The sequence below is a fragment of the Scleropages formosus genome, chromosome 13 (assembly GCF_900964775.1).
Source record: "Scleropages formosus chromosome 13, fSclFor1.1, whole genome shotgun sequence".
In the NCBI taxonomy this organism is placed as follows: Eukaryota; Metazoa; Chordata; class Actinopteri; order Osteoglossiformes; family Osteoglossidae; genus Scleropages; species Scleropages formosus.
Genome location: NC_041818.1, coordinates 14,005,450 through 14,029,204, shown reverse-complemented (window position 1 = coordinate 14,029,204; position 23,755 = coordinate 14,005,450). Strand labels below are relative to the sequence as shown.

The 23,755-nt window shown below is 45.1% G+C and overlaps 2 protein-coding genes across 3 annotated transcripts in view; both read left to right on the top strand.

Annotated features, from left to right (window-relative positions):
* dnah2 (dynein, axonemal, heavy chain 2) overlaps positions 1–18,644 on the top strand; it is an 84,752-nt gene extending 66,108 nt beyond the window's left edge. The window contains exons 69-87 of the mRNA XM_018744434.2: positions 463–529; positions 1,280–1,430; positions 1,516–1,664; positions 2,329–2,462; positions 2,634–2,778; positions 2,930–3,129; positions 3,584–3,710; positions 4,261–4,447; positions 4,619–4,767; positions 4,879–5,062; positions 5,240–5,430; positions 5,601–5,792; positions 6,379–6,563; positions 7,674–7,908; positions 8,077–8,343; positions 9,376–9,552; positions 10,066–10,140; positions 10,349–10,499; positions 16,742–18,644. Coding sequence (XP_018599950.2) covers positions 463–529; positions 1,280–1,430; positions 1,516–1,664; positions 2,329–2,462; positions 2,634–2,778; positions 2,930–3,129; positions 3,584–3,710; positions 4,261–4,447; positions 4,619–4,767; positions 4,879–5,062; positions 5,240–5,430; positions 5,601–5,792; positions 6,379–6,563; positions 7,674–7,908; positions 8,077–8,343; positions 9,376–9,552; positions 10,066–10,140; positions 10,349–10,499; positions 16,742–16,896 — 3,121 coding nt within the window. The 3' untranslated portion in view covers positions 16,897–18,644. The remainder of the gene's footprint in view (positions 1–462; positions 530–1,279; positions 1,431–1,515; positions 1,665–2,328; positions 2,463–2,633; positions 2,779–2,929; positions 3,130–3,583; positions 3,711–4,260; positions 4,448–4,618; positions 4,768–4,878; positions 5,063–5,239; positions 5,431–5,600; positions 5,793–6,378; positions 6,564–7,673; positions 7,909–8,076; positions 8,344–9,375; positions 9,553–10,065; positions 10,141–10,348; positions 10,500–16,741) is intronic.
* Positions 18,645–18,817: 173 nt separating this feature from the next.
* Positions 18,818–23,755, top strand: part of kdm6ba (lysine (K)-specific demethylase 6B, a) — a 76,193-nt gene continuing 71,255 nt past the window's right edge. For both annotated transcript variants that reach the window (XM_018744417.2, XM_018744418.2), the window contains exons 1-3: positions 18,818–19,869; positions 22,960–23,111; positions 23,447–23,486. The gene's annotated coding sequence lies outside the window, so the exon portion shown is untranslated. The remainder of the gene's footprint in view (positions 19,870–22,959; positions 23,112–23,446; positions 23,487–23,755) is intronic.

The window sequence follows — 23,755 nt, the reverse complement described above, 5'->3', positions numbered from 1 at the left end:
CCGGAGCCTACCCGGCAACACAGGGCGCAAGGCCAGAGGGGGAGGGGACACACCCAGGACGGGACGCCAGTCCGTCGCAAGGCACCCCAAGCGGGACTTGAACCCCAGACCCACTGGAGAGCAGGACCCGGTCCAACCCACTGTGCCACTGCACCCCCGGTGGCATTACAATAAAGTGGTAATACGTCTATAGCTCTTAAGTGTTAGACCCGTGTATTGAAGGTTTATGCTTAGTTTTTGTGCTGCTAATCCAAACTGACTTTACTGATGTTCATTTTAATCTTAAATGGACAATGCTTTAAACTGTTTTGCCCATAATTCTATAAGTACGTAAACAAATGTTAGCAAAGTATTTATTGATAATAAAGACATTATGTAATGGCTCACATAACAGAGCTACCAGTCTGAATCCTACAGTAATGATTATATGCATCCTGATTTAAATGTTGTCTCTCCTCTAAGATGGCCTCTCATGATAGACCCACAAGGACAGGCTTTGAAGTGGATCAAGAACATGGAGACAAAAAGAGTGAGGAGCCCTGCTTTCCCTTCTCCCTACCCTCTCTCACCCTCTCAGCTCTCTTCCTCCCCAGTTGGGCTTTCTCCATCTCCACTCTCTCTGAAGCAGAACCAGGGGCCGGGGGTCATTCATTCACTCTGCTGCACTCACAAAAGGCTTACATACCATGAATGAGAAACACCTTATGAAATGAACTTCTCAAACTTGGATCTTAAACAGTAAAAACAGCGAGACTCTGGTTACCCTAGTATGGTAAAATAACTTCAGTTTCAGGAATCTGCCCAAGCAAAACATACATGAATCATGAGGTTTAACTCTTTCCTAATTTTCACAAAGGAATGGGGGAAGTGACAGTTCTTTATATTTCTTGAGACACTGCTGTTTTTTGTAGTTTGTACATTTTTGCTTCTTTTTCTTATAATTTGGCTCTTTTTTATGCTTCTAAAAAAACTTTTTTGTTTAGTTTTTCCTCTGGTATTTAGTGTTAAAAATGACAAAATACTTAGGAAGCAATTTAGAGAATTTAAATACTTTTGACCATCTGGTAGTCATCCCTAAATTTGAACAAGGCAATATGTCACACTTTAGTTACAGTACTTGCATACCCTGCTCGCTCGTTTGAGACACAGTTGCTTCCACTTTTACATTGCAGTTTGTTCACTGAGCTATAAATACTGTGGTAACGTGTATCCGATTCAAAAGATGGCAATCTGGATGTGACCAAGCAGCATCTCTGTATCGCCCATCCCATACTCCCAGGGGCTGAAGTTGATCGACCTGCAGATGGCTGATTACCTGCGTACGCTGGAAAATGCAGTCCAGTTCGGCTCACCTGTGCTGTTGCAGAATGTGCAGGAGGAGCTGGATCCCTCTCTGGCCCCTATCCTCAACAAATCCCTCACCCGCACGGGTTTGTCACTGCAACCTGTATCAGCTTTCATACCATACTGAGAGCTGCCTGTGATCTGACCCCTAACCTCAGCGCACCTCTGCAGGAGGCCGCCTGCTGCTGAAGTTAGGTGACAAGGAGGTGGAGTACAATCCGGACTTCCGCTTCTACATCACTACCAAGTTGTCTAACCCCCACTACACTCCTGAGATCTCCACCAAGACCACTATTGTCAACTTTGCTGTGAAGGAACAGGTGGGCAATCCCTGCGCTTGTGTGAAGGTCCTCTTGAGTGTCTTTCACTCCAGTTCTGTGCCTTTCACCATATATGTGTCTTGCATCTGTATGAGTTTATGTGTAAATCCAGCTTAAACCCCCACAGTGGAACACTGTTAGGAAAATGACTTTACTAGTCCCTTCTGACCTCTTTCATGTCAGCAGAATCTTTAGATGACACGAAAACTCCCGTGAAGTCCAACTGTGCCTCGGCACTCTCTGTATCTTTAAGAGGCTTTCATGTAAAGGAACATGACGAACGTATTTCTAATTCTAACCACAGCACGTCTCCAGTGAAATTTGCAGAGCAATAGTGAGCCATTACTTCATTAAAACGATGGGTCAAAGAACACAGTGACGAGGAAAAAGCAGAGATGGCATCAGTGAGTCCAATATTGTAATGGTGCTGAAAAATAGGCCACTTTGATCTGATTATGAGCATCATTCAGGAATCTGAAAGTTACTGTCCTTCACTGTCATGTGGTACTACTTTTCTCCATATCAGTATGTTTTATGTTATTCTAAAAAACTGCATGTTCTGAGTATCTATTAGAAAGTGTGTGAAGGTCCATAAGTGTGAGTGGTAATTGGGCTTTTGTTCATTAATTGTCTGTGTGTGTTTGTGTTTTTTTATGTGTGACAGGGGCTGGAGGCTCAGCTCCTGGGGATTGTGGTGAGGAAGGAGCGCCCGGAGCTGGAGGAACAGAAGGACTCCTTGGTGATCAACATAGCCTCTGGCAAGAAGAAGCTACAGGAGCTGGAGGATGAGATCCTCAGGTAGGGCACTGCATCTGTGCTCCTGTCTCACCTTTCTCTCAGGATCCTCATGCAGACACACTGTAGCTGCACCACCTTGGCAGCAGTTTTGCTTATATCCTGCCCTCCTATTGCTGTGTGTTTCTGTGTGCATGCCTGGGTGAATCCATTTTTCCGTGTGCTGGTGCACAGGCTGCTGAATGAAGCCACCGGCTCCCTGCTGGATGACGTGCAGCTGGTGAACACACTGCAGACCTCCAAGGTGACCGCGACCGAGGTGTCCAAACAGCTGGAAACCAGCGAGCAGACAGAGATCAAGATTGACAGTGCCAGAGAGGTAAGCAGGAGGGAGACAGGTGGCAGCAGTTGTACTGGGCGAACATGTAGGAACAAGGAAATTCCGGTGGGCGACTGATTGGACTGTGCAGTGTGTGCGTGTCCGTGTTTAGATGTGAAAACTGTACGTATGTGTGTCTCTATATGCCTAGGCCTACCGCCCATGCGCCCAGCGTGCGTCCATCCTGTTCTTTGTGCTGAATGATATGGGCCGCATCGACCCCATGTACCAGTACTCTCTGGACTCTTACATTGAGCTGTTCAACCTGAGCATCGAGAAGAGCCTGCGCAGCCTCACGCTGGAGGAGAGAATCACCAGCCTCAACGACTACCACACCTATGCTGTCTACAGGTACGCTGCACACGTCACTACTGCACCGACACACACACACACACACACACACACACACACACACACACACACACACACACACACACACAGGATGCATTTCTTATGCTCTCTTAGGTTGTCTTTGTAGGGATTTTAGCTAGACTTCTACTTTAATACAAGAAATGATTTCTAACCCCACCCTAAGAAACTCAAATGTAAATGTGTGAAAATGTATTTGAGAAAAAATTAAAAATAAACACTATGGGGACATTCCCATCCAATGAAAAGCTTCTGCGCATTTCATCTCTTTTTTTTGAAGAATCTTGATGCCTGGTGCATCCACAAGACACACAAATACATCCCGACAAGTAGCCTTCGACCACACACGTGCACATACACACGTGCTCTCACTTTCTGTCAAGGGTGACAGTGGGTGTGTGCAGGGGCTGAAGTCCCGTTTTGTATTTGCACACAGGTTCACCTGTCGTGGCCTCTTTGAGCGCCACAAGCTTCTCTTCAGTTTCCACATGTGTTCCAAGATCCTGGAGGTGGCAGGAAAGCTCAACATGGATGAGTACAGCTTCTTCCTGCGGGGTGGGCTGGTGAGCAGTGAGGGTCAGGTGCAGGCCGATGGGGGCGTAAGCTTGGCCCTTGGAGGGAGGGATTGCCACTTAACATCTGGTGTAGATTATGTTCACCAGGGCCCTGCGACCATGTTCCTGGAGTACTGCAGTGCTGCAGATGTTACCGATCTCTCTGATCACTGAGTACTCAGAGCCCCTTCATATTGTGCATTAATGTGTACAAATAAATGATCACAGATTTGAATGTAACGAAAACAAACATTTACATATTTAGCTGATGCTTTTTCTCTAAAGCAGCCGTTAAGATACTTGCAGCAATGTTTTATTCATTTTTGCAGCTGCGTAATTTTGACTGAAGAAATTTAGGCTAAGCACCTTTCTTAAGGGTACTACTGCAGGAGGTGGGATTCGAACCTAGCTTCTTCAAGTGCAAGGGAACAGCTCTAGCCATTATACTACCTGCTGCTTCCCCACACTGCAGAACAAGTGTTCTCACCCCCTGCAGAGATCCATGTGTTACCATTCCTTCTGAGATGTTTATGCACTACCTGTTTGCCTGCTCGCCCAGGTTCTGGACAAGGAAGGTCAGATGGACAATCCCTGCAGCAACTGGCTCTCCGACTCCAACTGGGACAATGTGACTGAGCTGGATAAGCTGGCCAGCTTCCACGGCCTGATGGCCTCCTTCGAAGAGTACCCAAGGGACTGGCATCTGTGGTACACCAGCGCTGAGCCTGAAAGCACCCCGCTACCAGGTGTGTGTAGGTGTCTGTAGGTGTGTTTTCTGTTTGCTGATAGGAGAATGCTTGTATTTGTCCCCACGGGTGTATTCCTGCTTGTGTGAATGACTGTGCCTGTTAGGCTTATGTGTATTAATCAATTACCTTTGCCCCACACTCCACAATTTCTGCGCTCCCTTCCTGCAGGTGAATGGGAAAACACGTGTAACGAGCTCCAGAGGATGCTGATTGTCCGTTCTCTGCGGCAGGACCGCGTCTCCTTCTGCGTCACTGCCTTCATCATCAACAACCTTGGCTCTCGCTTCGTGGAGCCACCCGTCCTCGACATGAAGGCTGTAAGTTGCCATGAAGTTCCTCGCGTGTGACCAGCCTGCTGCTAGCCTGCCGGACGCTAACAAATGGCCACGGACAGCAGCTCAAATACAGACGGGACCTCCTCTCCCCAGGTGGTGGAGGACTCGACCTCCAGGACGCCGCTGATCTTTGTGCTGTCTCCAGGCGTGGACCCCACAGCTGCTCTCCTGCAGTTAGCTGAGGCTTCAGGCATGGGTCGTCGGTTCCATGCCCTCTCTCTGGGCCAGGGACAGGCACCTATCGCCACACGCATGATCAAGGAGGGGGTGATGAACGGTAGAGAACGTGTACACACAAACTAGCAATTCTCCCTTACTGGTCTGTCAGTAATGCTGCAGACACCATCCTGCAATACTTTCTCTGTTGATATTTTTTCTGTCCTATACAGGCCAGTGAATTGGTGTGCTTTCCATGTTCTTTTCTCCCTCCATCCTCCTGTCTCTTGTCTCCCAGGTCACTGGGTGTTCCTCGCAAACTGCCACCTGTCGCTTTCTTGGATGCCGCAGCTGGACAAACTAGTGGAGCAGCTTCAGGTGGAGGAGCCGCACACAGACTTCCGCTTGTGGCTCAGCTCCTCACCCCACCCAGACTTCCCCATTGCCATCTTGCAGGCGGGCATCAAGATGACCACTGAGCCACCCAAGGCAAGGGCTGGCACTTGCGCACATATTAATAAACAGACCCACACACAAAGCTACACAAAGCTACACAACGTGTTGTATCTAGACATCATCTCCGTCTACATTCCTCTCTTCTTTTGTTCTCTCAAGTGATAGATACCCTGTGTCCTCCCACCTCTGTCTGTGTCCTGCAGGGTGTGAAGGCCAACATGAAGCGTCTCTATCAGCTGGTGACTGAGTCCCAATTCAGCCGCTGTTCATGTCCGGTGCCATACCGTAAGCTGCTCTTCGCCCTTTGCTTCTTCCATAGCATCCTGCTGGAGAGGAAGAAGTTTCTGCAGCTTGGCTGGAACATCATCTATGGATTTAATGACTCTGATTTTGAGGTACTACTGAGCAGTGGTGGAAAACGTGAGCAAGGTGCAGGTCGAAGCTTGCAAAATTGTTTTAGGTCTTTTTATTTATGAAGAGCAATGAAAGCTGCATATTTACTACTGAAATGTATAGTGATGGTTGGGTCAGCTTCTCTGTACAGTTCCTAATGTGAGCTTGCAGTATTGTTTACATCAGTATATTTCCTCCATCCCTTGCTTATTGCTCCAGCTTTATTCCACCATCTTTTGTCTCCATTTGTCCGTTTTTTTTTTGGCTATCCACCATCTACCCATCCACACTTATTATTTTTTAGCTGATGCTTTTCTCCAGAGTAGCTTACAATGTTAGGTTTGTACACTAAGCTACTTAACCGCTGGCTAACTGGAACAATTTCAGTGTTAAGTACCTTGGTCAGGAGTGCTACAGCAGGAGGTGGGATTGAGCCTGGTGCCTTTGATTGCAAAGCAAGAGCTCTAAGTATTGCACTACCACCTACCCCCCTTACCTATTTCACGGTATCTCTGTGGCTCTGTCTTTCACTTTGCCTAGTTCTTACGTATATACTGCTGCTTTTTTCTCATTTGGTCTGTCTCTTAGGTTAGTGAAAACCTCATGAGTCTGTACCTGGACGAATATGAGGAGGTGCCTTGGGACGCCCTAAAGTACCTGATTGCTGGGGTCAACTATGGTGGCCATGTGACCGACGACTGGGACCGACGGCTGCTAACTACCTACATCAATGATTACTTCTGTGAAAGTGCCATCACAACACCATTCTTCAAGTAAGCATGTAGACACGTACTGCCCCAGTGAAAAAATTAGCACACTTGCTGCAAAGTAGTTTTGTTCTCTAGGCATTTGGTTAGAAATTTTCAGCAGGAAGTGAGCCAACACATCTTTCCACCTCATCTGCTGTAGTTCTCAGAGCCCCTGTCCAGTTCATCCAATAAAGGTATTGCCCTGGATGCCCATGTGCACTCTCATTTTACCCTGGTACTTTATGGTTACACCCACACATGCACACAGGTAGTCTACACTGACACACGTACAAATGCAGTCTTGCGGCTCACGTGTATGGCAATCCCATAATTATTAAAATGAGAACTTGCATTCACATACACACAGTGTTCCGGAAAGAGGCAGTGCACTATCTGAAGTACATCATCGCCACCCTGTGGCTTTGTCTGGGTTTGCGTTTCTATTTGTGTTTCCTGTTTTGTTTCACACATTTCCTTTTGGTAGCTGAACAGGAATCAATAGAACCTGCGAATATTTGTGTCTTGACATGTGTTGGAAATGCCAGGGTTTACTCTACCACTCTTTAAGCATGGTGGTACTGCCATGCCAAGCCAGTCACCACCATGCTTTAATAATGGGACTTCTTGAAAAATCGGGGACAGAAGTTTTCCTTTCACCTCAAAGCATTGCTATTGTTTCCACTATGAAACAGCAGTTATACGGTATCAGTAGAAAGTTTGAGGGCACCTGGGCAACCTGGGCAAAAAGTGAAAGCGGAGCAGTGTAAAAAGGGCCCTACATCTCTGGGAACTGCTGCAGAAGAGCTGGGGAGGCGTTTTGGGTGGTTTCCTGCTCAGGACTGTTACCCAGATGCCTTGTTACCAAGGCATGTATGGTATGGTATGTTTTTAAAAAGGGGCATAACAAACACCTCTTACTTCCACAACACAACACTTTGCTACTCACCCTTTGCTTTTCTACTCATTGTTAAACAATTTTTCAATAAGTGAAAATTTATCAGTATACTGCTTGTGTGAATTGCATGCTTCTAGATTCAACACGACTTTTTAATAATGTTTCTATATGTGGTGTTTTTTTGGGTCATTCACTTTTAATAACAGCGCTCGGTGCTCTTTGTTGCACCTGTGTTTCAGACTGTCCTGCTTGCCCACCTACTACATCCCGCGGGACGGACCCCAGTCTGTGTACCTGGAGTATATTGGTCAGCTGCCGGCTGTGGAGCACCCAGAGGTGTTCGGACAGCATCCCAATGCTGATATTGCGAGTCAGATTGCTGAGGCGCGTACCCTGTTCGACACCCTGCTCTCGCTGCAGCCCCAGGTCACAGGCGCTGCCAGTACAGGGGCAGGTCCAAGCCCTGAGGCTAAGGTGGGCCTGCATGCAAATGTGTGTGCACAAGTCTTCGAGCGCAAATCTTTTTCTCTCTTTCTTATAGACAAACTTTTTAAACTACTCTACAATGTATTTATTTACTGTGTTGTTGCTGTAACTATTATCATCGCTACATTACTGTTACCCTCCCACCTCCAACCCTAGGTGCTGGAAATCTCTGCTGAGGTGCGGCAGAAGATCCCGGCACAGGTGGACTACGAAGGCACCCGCAAGCTGCTGCAGGACGACCTTTCCCCACTCAATGTAGTGCTATTGCAGGAGATACAGAGGTACAATGCTCTGCTCCACATTATCAAGTCATCACTGGTGGAGCTGGAGAAGGGCATCCAGGGCCTGGTAGTAATGTCCAGCAGCCTGGAGGAGACCTTCAACTGCATCCATGATGGACGTGTACCCCCGCTGTGGGAAAAAGTGAGTGTTGAGCGTTTGGCAGGTGAATAGTGATGCATGTAAGATGTAGTGGTGTCAGCACCTGGGGTGATGTTCCTGCCACTCACTGGGACTTAAAAGTTTATTCTGGTTTTTGAAGGAACGTAAGAATTCAGTTTATAAAATTACCTATCATTCTATGACTTTGTGTCTGTAAATATTTGAGTGTGTGCATACAAACAAAGTATATCTTCATGCAAAAGTGTATGACATAGTGTAACTGTGCAATTGTGTATTCGCCTGTGTATGGCTGAGTGTGAGCGCATATGTCATCACATCATTCCTTTCACTTAATATTAATTTATGTCTGTGAGTATGTGTGTCATGTATGTGTACATTCTCTGTCTCTGGGTGCATATGTGTATGTGCCACAAGGTCTATAGACAATCAGGGGTCTAGGTCCGTCTACAAAACCACAGGTAATTGCAGCATAATAAAGAGTTACCCATGTGTTCTGTTCCAATTATAAGGGATGAACGGGGGAAGGGGGCAATCGTGGTTGTCTGCTGCATGGAGAGGTCCTCCTCTTTGGGAGACGAGGCACAGGGTCGCTATCAGGCTCTCCACTGAAGCTCCTCTTCTATAATTACTTTGTCCCTTTTGCTCAAGTAGCCATCAGAGTGTGCAACAACAGAGCACAGTAATGTTCAGGTTCATGTGCATTCATTATCAGCCAATCATTATTTAAAAAAGAGAATTATTATTATTATTTGTTATTTCTGCCTTAGTCAAAGACTGTCTGTTTTGTTCCATCCATACGCACAGTGGCATTTTATGAGAACTATTATATTTATAATATCTGACATACCACTGTTTTCATAACCAGGATCTTTGCTCTGCACTGCCTTGAATTTATTGCATGCTTTTCCAGTTTGCAAACTTAACTTTACTTGAGTGCTCTGTGCTGTCCTGTTCCATTACCTGAGCCTTTGCTGTTATCAAATGGGTGTGCAAGGTAAACAAAGAAAACTCAGATGTACGAGGTACCTTGTCTCTTACTCTCCTTGCCCCCAGGCATACCCCTCGCTGAAGCCCCTGGCCTCCTGGACACGGGACCTCTGCCAGCGCGTAGAGCAGTTCGCCCGCTGGGCAGAGACAGCACACCCCCCCACGCTCTTTTGGCTCTCCGGCTTCACTTTCCCCACTGGGTTCCTCACTGCAGTGTTGCAGGCCTCTGCCCGCCAGCACAATGTGAGCACACCTGTGAATTCACTCTTAGCCCCTGAGCACAACTACACCTTCATCTGTCTTTCTTTACCCAGGCGTGCACTGAGATCGCTAATGACTTCACTGCACTGAGCCGTGCTCGCTACTTCACCGACCCCGTTTTTATTATTATTATTATTTATTTATTCATTTAGATTACACTTTTTCCTAAAGGGCCGTACAGTAAAGCTACTTATAATTATTTTCCTATATATAGAGCTTGGTAGTTTTTTACTGGAGTAATTCTGGGTAAGGACCTTGCTCAAGAATAGTACAGCAGGGGCAAGGACTTAAACCTGGATCTTTTAAACCTGGGTACCTGCTGCCTCCACACTGAGCATGATAATGAATGAATCTTCTACTTAATTTCCCAAGCCGAGCTAACACTGAAACAGTACCCCCAATAGCTAAAACACTGGTATTTAAACCACACCATCCAACTAAGTTATATTTATTTAACATTAAATTAATAATAACTACTTTGAATCTCTTGTGTAGGTGTCAGTGGACACTTTGTCCTGGGAGTTTATTGTCTCCACGGTGGATGACAACAACCTTCTCTTTCCTCCCAAGGTGAGTTTGTCTTCTCCCACAAGAGCTGTACTATCACATCATCGCCGTTTCCACTTTAGCCCTCCTCCTTTTTCTTCATTTCTCCCTCATTTCATCCTATCCCGTCTTTTCAGCGCTGCTGCTGCTTCTTTGTCTCTATTGCTCTGGTTTCCTTGGTTACATTTCCTTGTGTTACTGCACTCCCTCCCTCTCTCGCTCTGTCCCTCAGGATGGGGTGTACATCAGGGGCCTGTACTTGGAGGGGGCTGGCTGGGACAAGAAGAACTCGTTCCTGGTGGAGGCGGAGCCCATGCAACTGGTTTGCCCCATGCCCACCATTCACTTTAAGCCTGTGGAGAGCCGCAAGAAGATGGCCAAAAGTGAGCGCCGCCTCCTCTGTCCGCTTGTCTGCTTCTGTGTGTGTGTTAGGACTGGAACTCTCCAGTTAAGTTTAAACTTGCATGCTTTATTGGCCCAATAAGCATATTTTCACATTGCTCATGTATACATATCCAGTGTAGTAAAAATTTCCTGTAACGGAAAGGAAGTAGATAATTTACATTTTAATTAGTGTATTACTTTTTCTCAGTGGGTTAGCCCAACAGTACTTTATAGTTCCATTCTGAGAGGGAGATAAAAAAGACAGAAAACATCCAATTGATTCTCAGGCCTTTGTAGAGTAATAATGGAATAAGACTTCTGAAAAATAGAATGTGCATAAAAATGTAGAAATGGCAGATCACACTGCTTCTTAGTTGAAGCTCTTGGTCTTGTTTTAAAAGGAACTCTTTGGAGCTTTGTGGTGTCTAACAAAACCTTTTGGCAGACTGATATGTACTGTGTACCTGATGTATTTCAATTTTGTGCTGTTCATGGGGAAATGTTGCTTGGCTTCTACCTCTGGTTAGCAGTCAGACACAGTCCTATTTTGGTGACTGCATATGTGGGGCTTGTCATTAGTTTTTCATTGATGCTGCTGACTGCCAGTGTCAAGTACCACAGCTGCCATGTCTGTAGGAGAGTCATCAACCAGGAGATTACCAGTGTCAAAGGCCAGGTCTGCCATACCATATGGATGTCTGTCCATTTCACCAACCAATGTATCTGGGTGTAATTTTTGAACTGATATGTCTTCATAGATTATATATTCTTTGTTTGCCTTTAGGGTGGCATGGTGGTGCAGCGGGTAGTGCTGGCGCTTTACAGTTCCTTGGTTATATGATTGGATGTCAGTTTGAATCCAGCAGAGTCTATGTGGAGTTTGCATGTACTCCCTGTGTTCACAGTCCAAAGACATGTTTTTTGGGTTCATTGGTGACTCTAAATAGCCCATTGTGTGTGTGTGTGTGTATTTCTGTGATTGAATGAATGTGTGTAAGATTGCCCTGTCATGGCCTGGTGTCTTGCCCAGTGTGTACTCTGCCTCACACCCTACACTTCCAGGATAGGATGACTGTGACCCTGTACTAGATGGGTGGTTGTTGGAGATGGAGGAATGTTTTCTTATACATGTCTCATAGTGTTTCTTTGATGCAGGGTGGCACCACACTGAATACTGAATTTAGCCATAGCATTACTTGCTGTTTTTTTTTTCTTGACCTCTCTTTGTGTTTCAGTGCTGTGTAATAATAGGAGCATAGTAATAAGAGTACTGGCAGCTGTTAAAAGTCAGTTGACTGATTCTCTCTTTCATTGTTTAGTGTTTTCCATGAAGAACATTAATTTCTGCAAGTACAGTTTCTCTTCATATTGTGTTCCCAAGTTGATATTAAAACCTGTCCTTCAATGCAATGACCGTTTGTTCAGTTTTTTACCCTTCTTCATAAAAAACTTAATTACATATTTTTATATATATATATATATATATATGTATATAAATCTGAAACGGCCTCTAGAATTCTGAAAACCAGTTTATATATTTTTGAGAGACAAGTGCCCTCTATGTCTGAGTACTATGTCAGCTGAACGGAAAAGTGTCTGACTGAATTTTGTGATTATTGATTATCTTCTGGTATGCTGTGATGCTGCTTCACTTCCATCTGCAGAATGTGACGTTGTTCAGCTCACAGGGAAGGTGGTGAAGGCTGATGTCGAGTTACACAGTAGGCTGCGAGTCCTCGTACAGAGGATAGAGCTTTGATGTATACACTGTGAATGAGAATGGCCTTAGGTCTATGAAGACATAATCTGCTGAGCAGCAGGTGTATATTTCAAAAGATTCACTCTGTTTCCTTCTGTACAGACTTGGCCCATGAAATAGCAATAGATTTTCATTCATCTTGTACTCAGCTGTTTTTGATTAAGTCTCATTTTGTTGGACAATTGTAGCCAAATTCGTACAACCTTTATAGCTGACAGCTATCAGACAATGTGACTTTCAAGGCACTCAAGTCCCCTCAGATGAGCACGTTCCTCTGGGGTTAGTAATAACTAACTCTATGGTGGAGATCAGGGAATGTTTGCTCACTGTAATAGCTAAGTTCTGAGGATGGGACCTATATTCCATGTATCTTTGATTTTTTTTTTTTCTTCTTTACTTTTTAAAAAGTTTATGCCAAATATGTGACTGCATACTCTTTTTTTTCTGTCAAGTAGTTTTTGATGTTTGACTTCAGTCAGTTGAATGGTTCTTCTCTGAATTGCCTTTATGTTTGATTTAATTGACAGTAAAAGGAGTGACTAAATCAACCTGGGATCCATGAGGCTTGTGAGAGAACTGTGAAGCACATGCTTGATTTGAAAATAACACTAGCTTATTAAAATTAAAATATTACTACATTCTATCTTTCTACTCTGCTCTCATCTTTAGGGTTAGAATGAAGAACGACATCTGTTTTGATTAAGATGTTCATTTACAAACACCGGCATGTATGAACTGAATTATTTTGTACATTTAAAAATTTGTTAAAAATGATACTGCAGAGTGGGGGGTGCGGTGGCGCAGTGGGTTGGACCGCAGTCCTGCTCTCCAGTGGGTCTGGAGTTCGAGTCCCGCTTGGGGTGCCTTGCGATGGACTGGCGTCCCGTCCTGGGTGTGTCCCCTCCCCCTCTGGCCTTACGCCCTGTGTTACCGGGTTGGCTCCGGTTCCCTGTGACCCCGTATGGGACAAGCGGTTCTGAAAATGTGTGTGTGTGTGTGTGTGTGTGTGTGTGTGTGTGTGTGTGTGTGTGTGTGTGTGTGTGTGTGTGTGATACTGCAGAGTCACTTAAACATTAACTTGCAAAGACTTGCTTTCTAATTTTGGCGTAGTGGATGAGATCGTAAATCGATAGATTAGACTTGGATGGCCTAAAGTTTATAGGGGGGCACGGTGGCGCAGCGAGCTTGGCCTGTGCCTGCTCTCCGGTGGGTCTAGGGCTCGAGTCCTGCTTAGAATGCCTTGTGATGGACTGGCGTCCTGTCCTGGGTTTGTCCCCTCCCCCTCCAGCCCTGCGCCCTGTGTTGCCAGGTTAGGCTCTGGCTTGCCGCAACCCTGCTTGGGACAAGCGGTTTCAGTCACTATGTGTGTATGGTCTAAAGTTAAAGCATTTAAGTCAAAGCCATTCAAAGCTGGAGCTCCTTGGTATCCTTCTTTCATGACACTTGGCACCATAGTGCCACATTCTGGAAAATATTCAGAAAGTATTTCCTTGAAGAACAAATTCTTAATTTGAACCTATTAAGAGGATAAGCTTTGGGTCTCTCTGGACAGCATAGTTTCCTTGTGTCCTGAGTTTCCTTGTGTCCGGTTCAGCAGTCTCCTTCCAGAGCAGGATGCTTGCAAAAGGGCCTGTTCCATATTAAGGAATGCCTTCTACCATAGGCCCCTTAAACTGTGCTATTTTAAGGTGCTTATTTGGGGTAAATTCCATGGATGCATCCAGGATGCCCTTTCTTGAATATAAGGTCAGCTCAGTCTTCTATAGAAAAACAGATCAGGCCACAATCCTTTAAAATATTGTTGATAGCAGTATAACTCCAAAGTGTTAATTGCAGTTACTTAATTTAAATTCAGTCACATAAACCTAATGTATGTTATAGTCTTTGTTTTACAGCTGTTTTCATTTTTTGGGCTCATGGCATATAAACTGGAAAACAGTTGACAGTTTGTTAGATAATTGTTGTAAATTTCAACCAAATCTAACGCCTTCATATCAGTTGTTCATATTTACATTAAACTCAGTTCACATAGGTTTGGGGTCTTTGGTATTGCTTTTGCTAGGGCTTCTCTGTAGCAAGCTAAGTTTTTAATCGGGTGGGGGTGCCAGTCCCACGCCCAGCCCCCCTCCTTTTATAGGAGGAGGCAGTTAATGGCACAGGATAGAAATGTTTAGCAAACAGTTGTTGGTGACCTCCACCCCACTCAGGGTGACAGTCAAAACTAACTCACAATTCATATAATATTTTGTCCTTTTAACTGCTCTGCTATATTAGTGCACAAGCTACATACCCTTCCTGTTTCCAGTTTAGTAGTTGCTAATTACTAAATTTTCACGTGTAATCCTTGAAACACAACTCAGCAAAGTGCTGAGCAGAGATCAACACAGGCACACACTTGCTACAATATGCATCCTTTTTGCAAACCTCTTCTTTGCATACTGTCAGGTTACGTGATTCATACTATGCCTTGAGCAGTGTCATTTGGCCAGTTCCACTCAAAACAGTGTAAACATCCGGAAGGCAAGAGAAGCTGCTGTGAGCCAAAAATGGTGCAGAACCTCGGCCGTTTATCCCACCTAAGGAAGCACAGGCTAGTTTGTGTTCCTTGGGTCTGTTTCCGTTGAGGTCTCCAGTGTAGAGCACAGTGAGTATTGCTCATGTGCTACTCTTAAAATTTGACAGGAATTGAGGTTTACGTGTACTTTTGGGTGAGTGATCCACTTGTTTCCTTTTACACATGTATAACAACTCTATTATCTGCATTTTTTTTTTTGTATTTTTCTACTTTACTATATACTTCGGTATTTGTCACTGAAAGTAAGAATTGATAACCTGCTAGCGGGAAGCATGGTATCTCTGTTACTGTCAGCTGATCTAAAGGTAAACTGAGTTCCCGCTGTGAACACAAGTCAGGTGTGAGAGGTAAGAATGTCTGGTGATGTGTATGTGCTGTCTCCAAAGAACTTCTCATTTCTAGTTCACTGCAACGGATACTCTTCAATTCAAGTGATCCCTCTGGATTTACATTTACATTGATTCATTGAGCAGACGCTTTTCTTCGAAGCGACATACATCTCAGAAAATACAATGTGTGATTTTAAGCACTATCTCTGCAGCTGCTCACAAAGGACTTTGCAAAGCTAGTTGGCTTTTGCCTTATTTCAGTTTCAAATCTCAGTCAGAACAACAAGGTGTATTGCTGCTATCTGTTCTAGTGTCAAAATCTGTGTTTACAGTCTGAGCACTTAACACTGCTAATTAATATTTAGTTCTGTAAATACCAGGGAAAATCAGACTAGTCAAAATATGCATTTCCAGTAAATCACGATACATAGAGAAAGGTATATATTGTGCTAAGTGTATTAAAAGTTATTAGAGTTATCTGTTTTAGCCTTCGAAACAGCAGCAACAGTCCACATTATCTACACAGCCATGCCTTGTTAAATTTAAATAACCCCAGAAGCTCAAGACAGATGTGCCTTTTTTGCTAGTGACTGTGTGGACTAACTATGCACAATGGTTATGACTAACTATTCTGTGGTTGGTTCAGATGGAAAAGCCACAGGAAGTGGTTTCATTCCATAGCTTGTGTCAACAGCTATAGCTTTACCAGAGTAAAGGAAGAATGCCATGGTAAATGCATTCTACTGACACTGACATTCCCAGTCCGTGGCCACAAGGGCGTGATCAGTAGCCAGCTAATACATAAGCAATTAGGTCATGTTGGGAACAAATACACAGGACCACAGGTATACAGCAGCGCACTGGCAGATCAAGAAGACGGAATGAAAGACTCACCACAGACTGACCAGAAAACTGGATTTCCTTAATCTTCTAGAAAATGTTCATATTTCTCTCTTTCCTCTTGCTGTTCTTTACTAAAGTAGATGTTTTCAAAAAGAATGTAATAGTAATGAAAAATAAAACATACATACATTTACCATAAATTGAGCACTTGTATCCTACAATGGACTGGCGTTCCATCCAGGATGTACCCCCCTCTTGCGCCCTGTAATTGTAGGATAGGCTCTAGACCCCCTCAACCCTGACCAGGACAAGCAGTTAATGAAAATGGAGCTATGGATATTGCAACTGTAATCATTTAAATTTTTTGTGAGATATCATGAGACATTGTGAGACAGGTAGACCAGTGAAGAGCAGGGGAATGAACCATTGATGGGAACTGATTATACATTGTGTGGGAGAATAGTACTTTCCATTAAAAACAATATAAAGCATTGTTAAAACTGAGAAATTTTGACTGAATTGATCGAGTTTGTAGAAAAATTGTAACCCCAGGAAGGCTATTCGAAAGATGGTCTTCCTAGTTAAACATCCAAAGCACAACATATTGTACATATTATATATAAAGACTTTTTATGACAGTACGAAAGTATTTGTTGGTGAAAATGGACTGGCTTTTGGCATAGTGACAAGTAGGCTGTCCTGTGGCCCTAATGTCCTGTATCTGTGTGTCTGCAGGTATGTACTCCTGTCCCTGCTACTACTTCCCCATCCGCTCAGGGACTGCTGGCCGTGCCTCCTTTGTTGTGGGGGTGGATCTCAAGAGTGGAGCGGTCCCAAATGACCACTGGGTCAAGCGAGGAACAGCCCTGCTCATGAGCCTGGACAGCTAGTACACACATGTACTCAGGGACACTCACAGATAACAGATTTACACACACAGGATACTTTAAAAGCTATCAGACCTTTAGAAATACTCAGAAGAAGCATCCAGACACCACATGTTCTTTCAGTCATAACAGCGCCACGGAGCCATAGCCACGATCTCCTTATACTGGCGAAACGTGCCGTTCAAATGTGCATCTTCACAACCGTAACAAAGCACAGTAAACACAACACATAGAAAACAGTGAAACCCTGTACAGCCACAGCACATAGTGTATGTATACCTGCTGATCCTCTGTGTTGGTTTCACTTATTTTAGATGAATGTTTGAAAACCCTGCGTATGTGAACCACATTTACAAATTAATATAGAAATGAATTCCGAAATGAGATTTGTCTGTGATAAGAATGAAAAAGTTTTCTCAATTCCTTTCTCATTATTTGCGTGCCCCTCCCCTTCCTTTTTTACAGTAAGTCTTCTGCTGTCCTCTTCCAGTACCCCACACCCCGTTCTGCACAGCCTTTCTAAATTCCAACTCCTTTCTTCGCTAAGCTCCCCTTGACAAACACTTTTTTTCTCACCCCCCAGCTGTAATGGGAGATCCTTCAGATGCTCTTAACGGTGCGGCACAGCTTCTCTGGTTTAACACACACACACACGCGCACACACACAAAATGCTCTCTACCACAGTTTCTTGTTCTTTCTTCCATGTTCTGCTCTCATCATTAGCATCTGCCAACACCTCCCTGTTTGCTATTGACAGTACGTTCCTCTGTGTGAGTGTGTGTGGCCTGCCCATCTATGGCTTTATGTATGCGAGTTTAATGCACAACATGCTTCTCAAAATGTGGCTGGCCTCTTGAATGAGCTTAAAGGCAGCCAGTAGCCTGTTGTTCAGCTGTGTTCATCTGCCAAACAAACTAGTTACTACTTAATGTCAGGAGGAATGTTGAGCTTCTTTCTCCTACTTTTTTTGTAATTAAAGTTACGGTACAGAACAGGGTAAATGGTGCAACCATTTCTGTACCTGTACATCAGCTTAAGAAAACCAACAGGCATTACTTGCAGCTGATCGGAGCCTCACAATGTGGATTCAGCCCGAGCCTTACGAGGAGAAAACAAGAGAAAACACAACTGAAACGGAAGAAGTGGACTGAGGGAAGGAGGGGGCCTTGTTTCAAAGTTGTATTCAACAGATTGTCTCCTAAATGAATGAGACAAGCTCAGACTTTTAAGGGCCTCTTTCTTCGGACCAGGTCTGGGTTGCCCTGCTGGTGTTGTGGGAAAGAGCTCATAGCAACCTGTCCAATTTAAATTTAAATAGTCTTCAGAGGAACACATACGGTGCCCTTTGGTGGGTAAAAATGAGTAAAAATTATTTGCAATATGTTCTTTACGGTTCAGTAATCGGGGCAATCTTACAATGTGTTCACAAAGAATTCATTTATAAAATCTGTTAAACTGAGTAGATGATAAATGAAACTGGAGGAATATTAGGTTAAAAGTTTTTTTTAAGAACTAACCACCAGCCAATATTAGCATACATTCACCAGCTGTCTGCTGACTCACATGGGCACGACTGTAAAATGAGCTTGGTGCTTCTGCACACTGTAATTTATAAAGTATGTAATGGCCCAACCTCTTCATAGTTTGAGGTTCAAGGGTCTTATTTTCAATGGAGAATCTTTAACTTTATTTAGGAAATGGCAACATAATCTAAAACAAGACACTAGATCTTGTCATATTTGGAAGTACACAGGCAATAAAAAATTAAGATGTGATAAACAAGTTTTATGTAAACGATGGGCTGCACGTGTATGTCTGGATTCTTCTCCAAGGAGCACGTAGAATGGAATTCCAGTCATACAGTAACTGACGTCCAGGGGGAAAATGGAGGTGGGGCACTTTCTACCAGACTCTACAGCAGCATTTACATTTCTCTGACACCTCTCTCCAAAGTCACATGCAAAACTCGAGAGTAAACGGAAACGGTGCATCTCGCCTACAAAGAATACAGTAGTGTATTGGAAAAGCAAAGCTAGAAGCAGAAGCTTGTTGTACCACTGCGAGTGTGAACCTGCTGAGGTGAAGTGAAGAGAAATGAAGCCGTAAGAGAACCTCCGTGTGAAAACTTGCTAGAGGGAACCTTGCAGAGGGAGACTACCGGAGAGACCGCTTTAGCGAACCTCCCGAACAGAACAGAGCCGAGCCGGAGAGACGGACTGGAGGGGGCCTAGCGCAAGGAATTCGCCGCATACACATTTGCAGACCCAACGTAACACAAAGAACCTTCCAGACCGAACCCACCAGACGGAACCTGCCAAAGAGACCCAGCGAGAGAGAGAGACGGGGAGAGAGAGAGAGAGAGAGGAGGGGAGGAGAGGGGCAGACCGCGGGAGCGCGCGCCACGGAAGGCACCGTGTCTGCGCTGCGACGGAATAAAAACTGCGCAATTTCAAATCAGCGCAGCTTCTTTCATCGCGCTCTTCTCTGCGAGGGAAGCGGCGCTTTCTGCGGTCCGCGAGCACGCTACAGGGCGGATACGCGGGCCGGACGTGTTCGCCTGTTTCGCGGTACACGCCAACTGGCCATTTTATACACTGATGTGGCGCTTCTGCACACACAGCTGCGGGCAGCGCGGCAATAAATGAATCGACACGCGAAAATGGACACCGTTCCGTGCGGCTCTAAGTGGGTGTTTATCGACCGCTGAGTGGCGCGCATCCACTGTGCGCGCGCTTTCGTAACATACATGTCTACGCGCGGAGTGTACGTGTCCACGAAGACATGCAACATCGCGGCGCACGCTTGGGATGCGCCGTGTCCGGAGCCTTCCTCTGGTCTGGACGCGTCTCAAAGTGCGTGGCGCACAGCTGTCAAGTCAGAGGAGGACGGAAAGACACGGAGTTATTTTTTAATAATAATGTCCTCCTCGCGATGTTGAACATGGAGGGCAGCTGCGGGAGCTGAGCACCAGGCGGGTAAGGCGTCATTCTCTTACTTTATTACTTTGCAACTTTACGTGCTGTAATGCTAATCATGTGCGTTTAAATTCGCGGGGGCCGAGACGGGAGGTGGTGGTGGTGGGGGGGCCTCGCGGTGAACGCGCTCGAGGTTCATGTGTTCATTGATCGGCTGTCACGAGAGATGAGTGCATGAGTCTTTTTAATTAAAGGAAGCAGCGATCGGCGCAAAGTTAACCGCGCACGTACACAGCCCGCCCTGCAGCGAAATGCGCCAACGCGCTGCGTTTCTACAAGCGCATTTCTCCGTCATTGTGTCTTTCACTCTCTCGCTTTTTTTTTTTTTTTTTTTTTTTAAAAATTATTCCTGGTACGATGAGCTCATACTCCGTCGGGATTACGGGAAACGGCGCCGCAGCCCACGGCGCCTTACGGGAAAGCCCACGTTTCCACGGAATGCTGCGCGCGGCTCGCGCTGCCACTCACTGTATGTTCGCGCGGTCGCTTTCATTTTTCCACTCGCGCGGCTCTTAGCTTAGCGCGCGAGCTCTGGTTTTCTCGTGGAGCTCGTCGTTCCAAATCCCGCTGCCTGCGGGCGGCTGAAGGAACCTGCCTGGGTATCGGAAGACGAGGCTGGTGTCGCCTTCCCGCTCCAAAATGACATGTGGCAAACTTGTGGCGGGTTCGTCGGATTTCCTGGAAGAAGGTTTAAATTTTTTTCCCTCTTATTTTTTTTTTCTTTCTCTTTTCCCATCTCTCTTAACGACCCCGCCCCCTTTTCTGTGCGATACTGCGCAGCTGCCACCAGGGGGCGCCTCCGTGTTCGATTAACCTGAACGTGTTTTCCCGTGCATTTATTAAGAAATAATAATGATAATATTTAGCCTATGGCTTTGTGCAGGGAAACTTGCAATGTGAGAGAACTTTACAGCACACACGTCCATAGAGAACATATCTTGGTAAACAGCTTTACAAGAATTACCCATTTATGCGGCAGGGTTTTTTTTTTTTTTTTTTTAAAAAAAAAAAAAAACCTGCATCGGTTCAGGGTAGCTTTCTTTATTTGGTACTAAACCAGGAGTAGGATTTCAACCCAGAACATTCAGAGTGTAGGGAGACGAGCTTAAACACCACTACCAACTTGAGGTGCTGGCTGTTTTGCATGGTGTAGCGTTGCGAGGCAAGAAGTGTGTGTGTGTGTGTGTGTGTGTGTGAGAGAAGTACTCCCAGAGCCCAGTTCGGTGTGACGTGGTAAATGGTGCTTGGAGCATAACTGGCCGCAGTCTGTTTGGCCTGAGGATGAGGGACACGTCCTGGTCAGGTCCTACGTTCGTGGTGGGGGGAGGAGGTTGTTGTCCGCAAGTAATTTACCTTTGGAAGTGTGTTGTGTGCACATCACCTGTTGGTGCTTGTGCAGGGAGGACGTCGGGCACATGTACATGAAGCAAACAAAATATAATACAGAAGGGGGTCTAGTTATTGCTAACAAGCTTGTGACTGCTCTTTAACGTACCTTTCTGTAGGCCCCAATTTTCATATAATGTCCAGAAGCAGCACTTCCTCACTCGCACAACTGCATACGTACGAAGGTGAGCAGGTGCTGTGCTGGTTGCACTGGCCGCTTTGCAGCCTGAAGCTCGAGTCCCGCTGGAGGGACGCGCTGGGGCTCAGACTCAGAGTCGTGACTCACGCACAATGAGTGAATGAGTGAAAGGGCCGCGTGGCGGGTGGCCGCTAGAGGGCGGTGTGCGCACACGCTAACTTTTCTCGACACAAAAATGGCCTTTGAACCGAAAGGTACGAAGTGTTTCCGCTCTCGTAACGTTTCTGGCGACGGGGGTTGAGTCGCGATTATGAATTTCGCGCAGAAACGCTTCTTCTCGGGTGAAATGCGAGGCTGCTTCAAAAATACATTGGTTTTTTTTTTTTAACACACAACTCGCAACCACTGTCATATGAGGCCACGCCTGTGCATCCTACATTTACCTGAGGCCTTTTCTCCAAAGCACCTGACTTACTTATAATTATTTACCCATTTATTATACAGCTGGGTGATGTTATTGGAGCGATTTAGGCTAAGTACCTCACGCAAGGGTACTACAGCTGAAGGTGGGGTTTGAACCTGCAACCTTTGGGTTTAGAGGCAGTAGCGCTTACCGCTACGCTGCCAACAGGTCTACTATGGATAACTACACTGAAGAAATTGCAATTAGTTGGTATGCAGATCTGTAGGAGATGAGCGTGTCAGATGGCAAACTGAGTTTTGTCTTTTTGCTAATAATAGGAGACTAATGTTTTAAAATGTAAGTTATTGACTGTGCAGCACAGCATGAGCTACACTGTGTGTACCATGATATATACCGTCTACTGAGGTAAACTGATATACACTGACTCATTACAAATGGTCAGATTATGAATTTTCAGATGCGGATGTTTTTCTGCAGCATATTTTCTTAACTTGCTACCTGTAAGTAAAATTAGTTTTTAAGCCTGTTTTCACATGGACTCAATAGGTGGCAGTAAGACACACAGGTGGTTCATACCTTTAAAGTCACTTTTACCATTTAATGGAATCGATGGCAGCTTGACAGGTGTATGAAGCACCCATCGGTCTGTCACACCGGCGAATGGAAGGCGTTCTGAACGTGGCGGAATTACGATTAATTAGCAGGAGACAACGAAGAAGGGCAAATGCCGCAGTACAGTCATCCCGCTGCCTTTGAGTGCTTTCCCTTTTGGCATCCAATGGACTTTGCGTTGTGGAGGATTCAGTGCGTATGATAAATGGACCCTACACTTTGGACCAGAAGGTCAGGGCCGGTTCCCACCTCCAGATGCAGTACCCTTGAGGAAGCTGCTTACCCTAAATTGCTCCAGTAAAAGTTACTCAGCTGTACAAATGGGTTAATAATTGTAAGTAGCTTAACGCCGAGTCGCTTTGGAGAAAAGTGCCAAATAAATGAGTAAATATATGCGTGGAAATAGTACAAGTTGTGTGCTTCCATTGTGTTGGGTTTTTTTTTTTTTTTTAAGTTTAAAAATTTGCTGTGATAGATTGTAAGAGGCAGAACTGCTCCACTCCACTCACTGTCCTGGTCTCTGTCCCAGCAACAACCAGAGACAGGCCACAGCGAGTGCAGAATGGGAGGATGCACGTGTGTCCTGAGAAGGACATGGGTGTGTGCCGCTTGGGGCCGGTGGAAGAATACACCAGTGTGGAAGAGGTGTGTTGCAAAGCACAGGACTGAAATGGAGAAAGGGTGAGCACACCAACTGGGGTTGTAAGGGTTGTTTCTGATTGTTTTTAGTCACACTTGGCAAATGTGTATCTCTCCAATATTACTCTTAAGAAAAAATAGTTTTGTGTTTTGGGTGGTGTTACTGTTAATTCCCCCTCCCCCCTTTACCTTGATATAAGGTCTTTCTTGGAAATCAAATGTGTTGTGACTTGCCAAGTAAAGCACATTTTGTGTGTTTAGATTAGACTGGAAAGGCCTATCTTTCGATTGTCAATGTTTCATTAGCGTGTTTTTATAGCGCTGTGTGTAAAAGTATGCTTTTCTGATCTCTGATTTGTGTGGTTTTCCTTTAACAGAGTTGGAGTGTGGAGTTGTGAGGAGCACATTGTTACTGAGGTGAGGAAGCATTTAATGTTCATGTAGCAACGGGATGGGTGGCATGGGACTGTGAGAAGTGAAACGGAGGAAACTGGGCCATGTGTGTTCAGTGTTACTGTCCTGACTTTCACCACTGTTTCTGTCACCAGGTACTCCACACTTCTCCTAAATAATTAGCATTCAAAAATGTGGTGAACTTTGATAACCTTTTTTGTGCCCAATGCTACAACCCTACTGAACTACAACTGAAACTGGATAAACCTCTTGTGCCAAAACTGAGAAAGAAT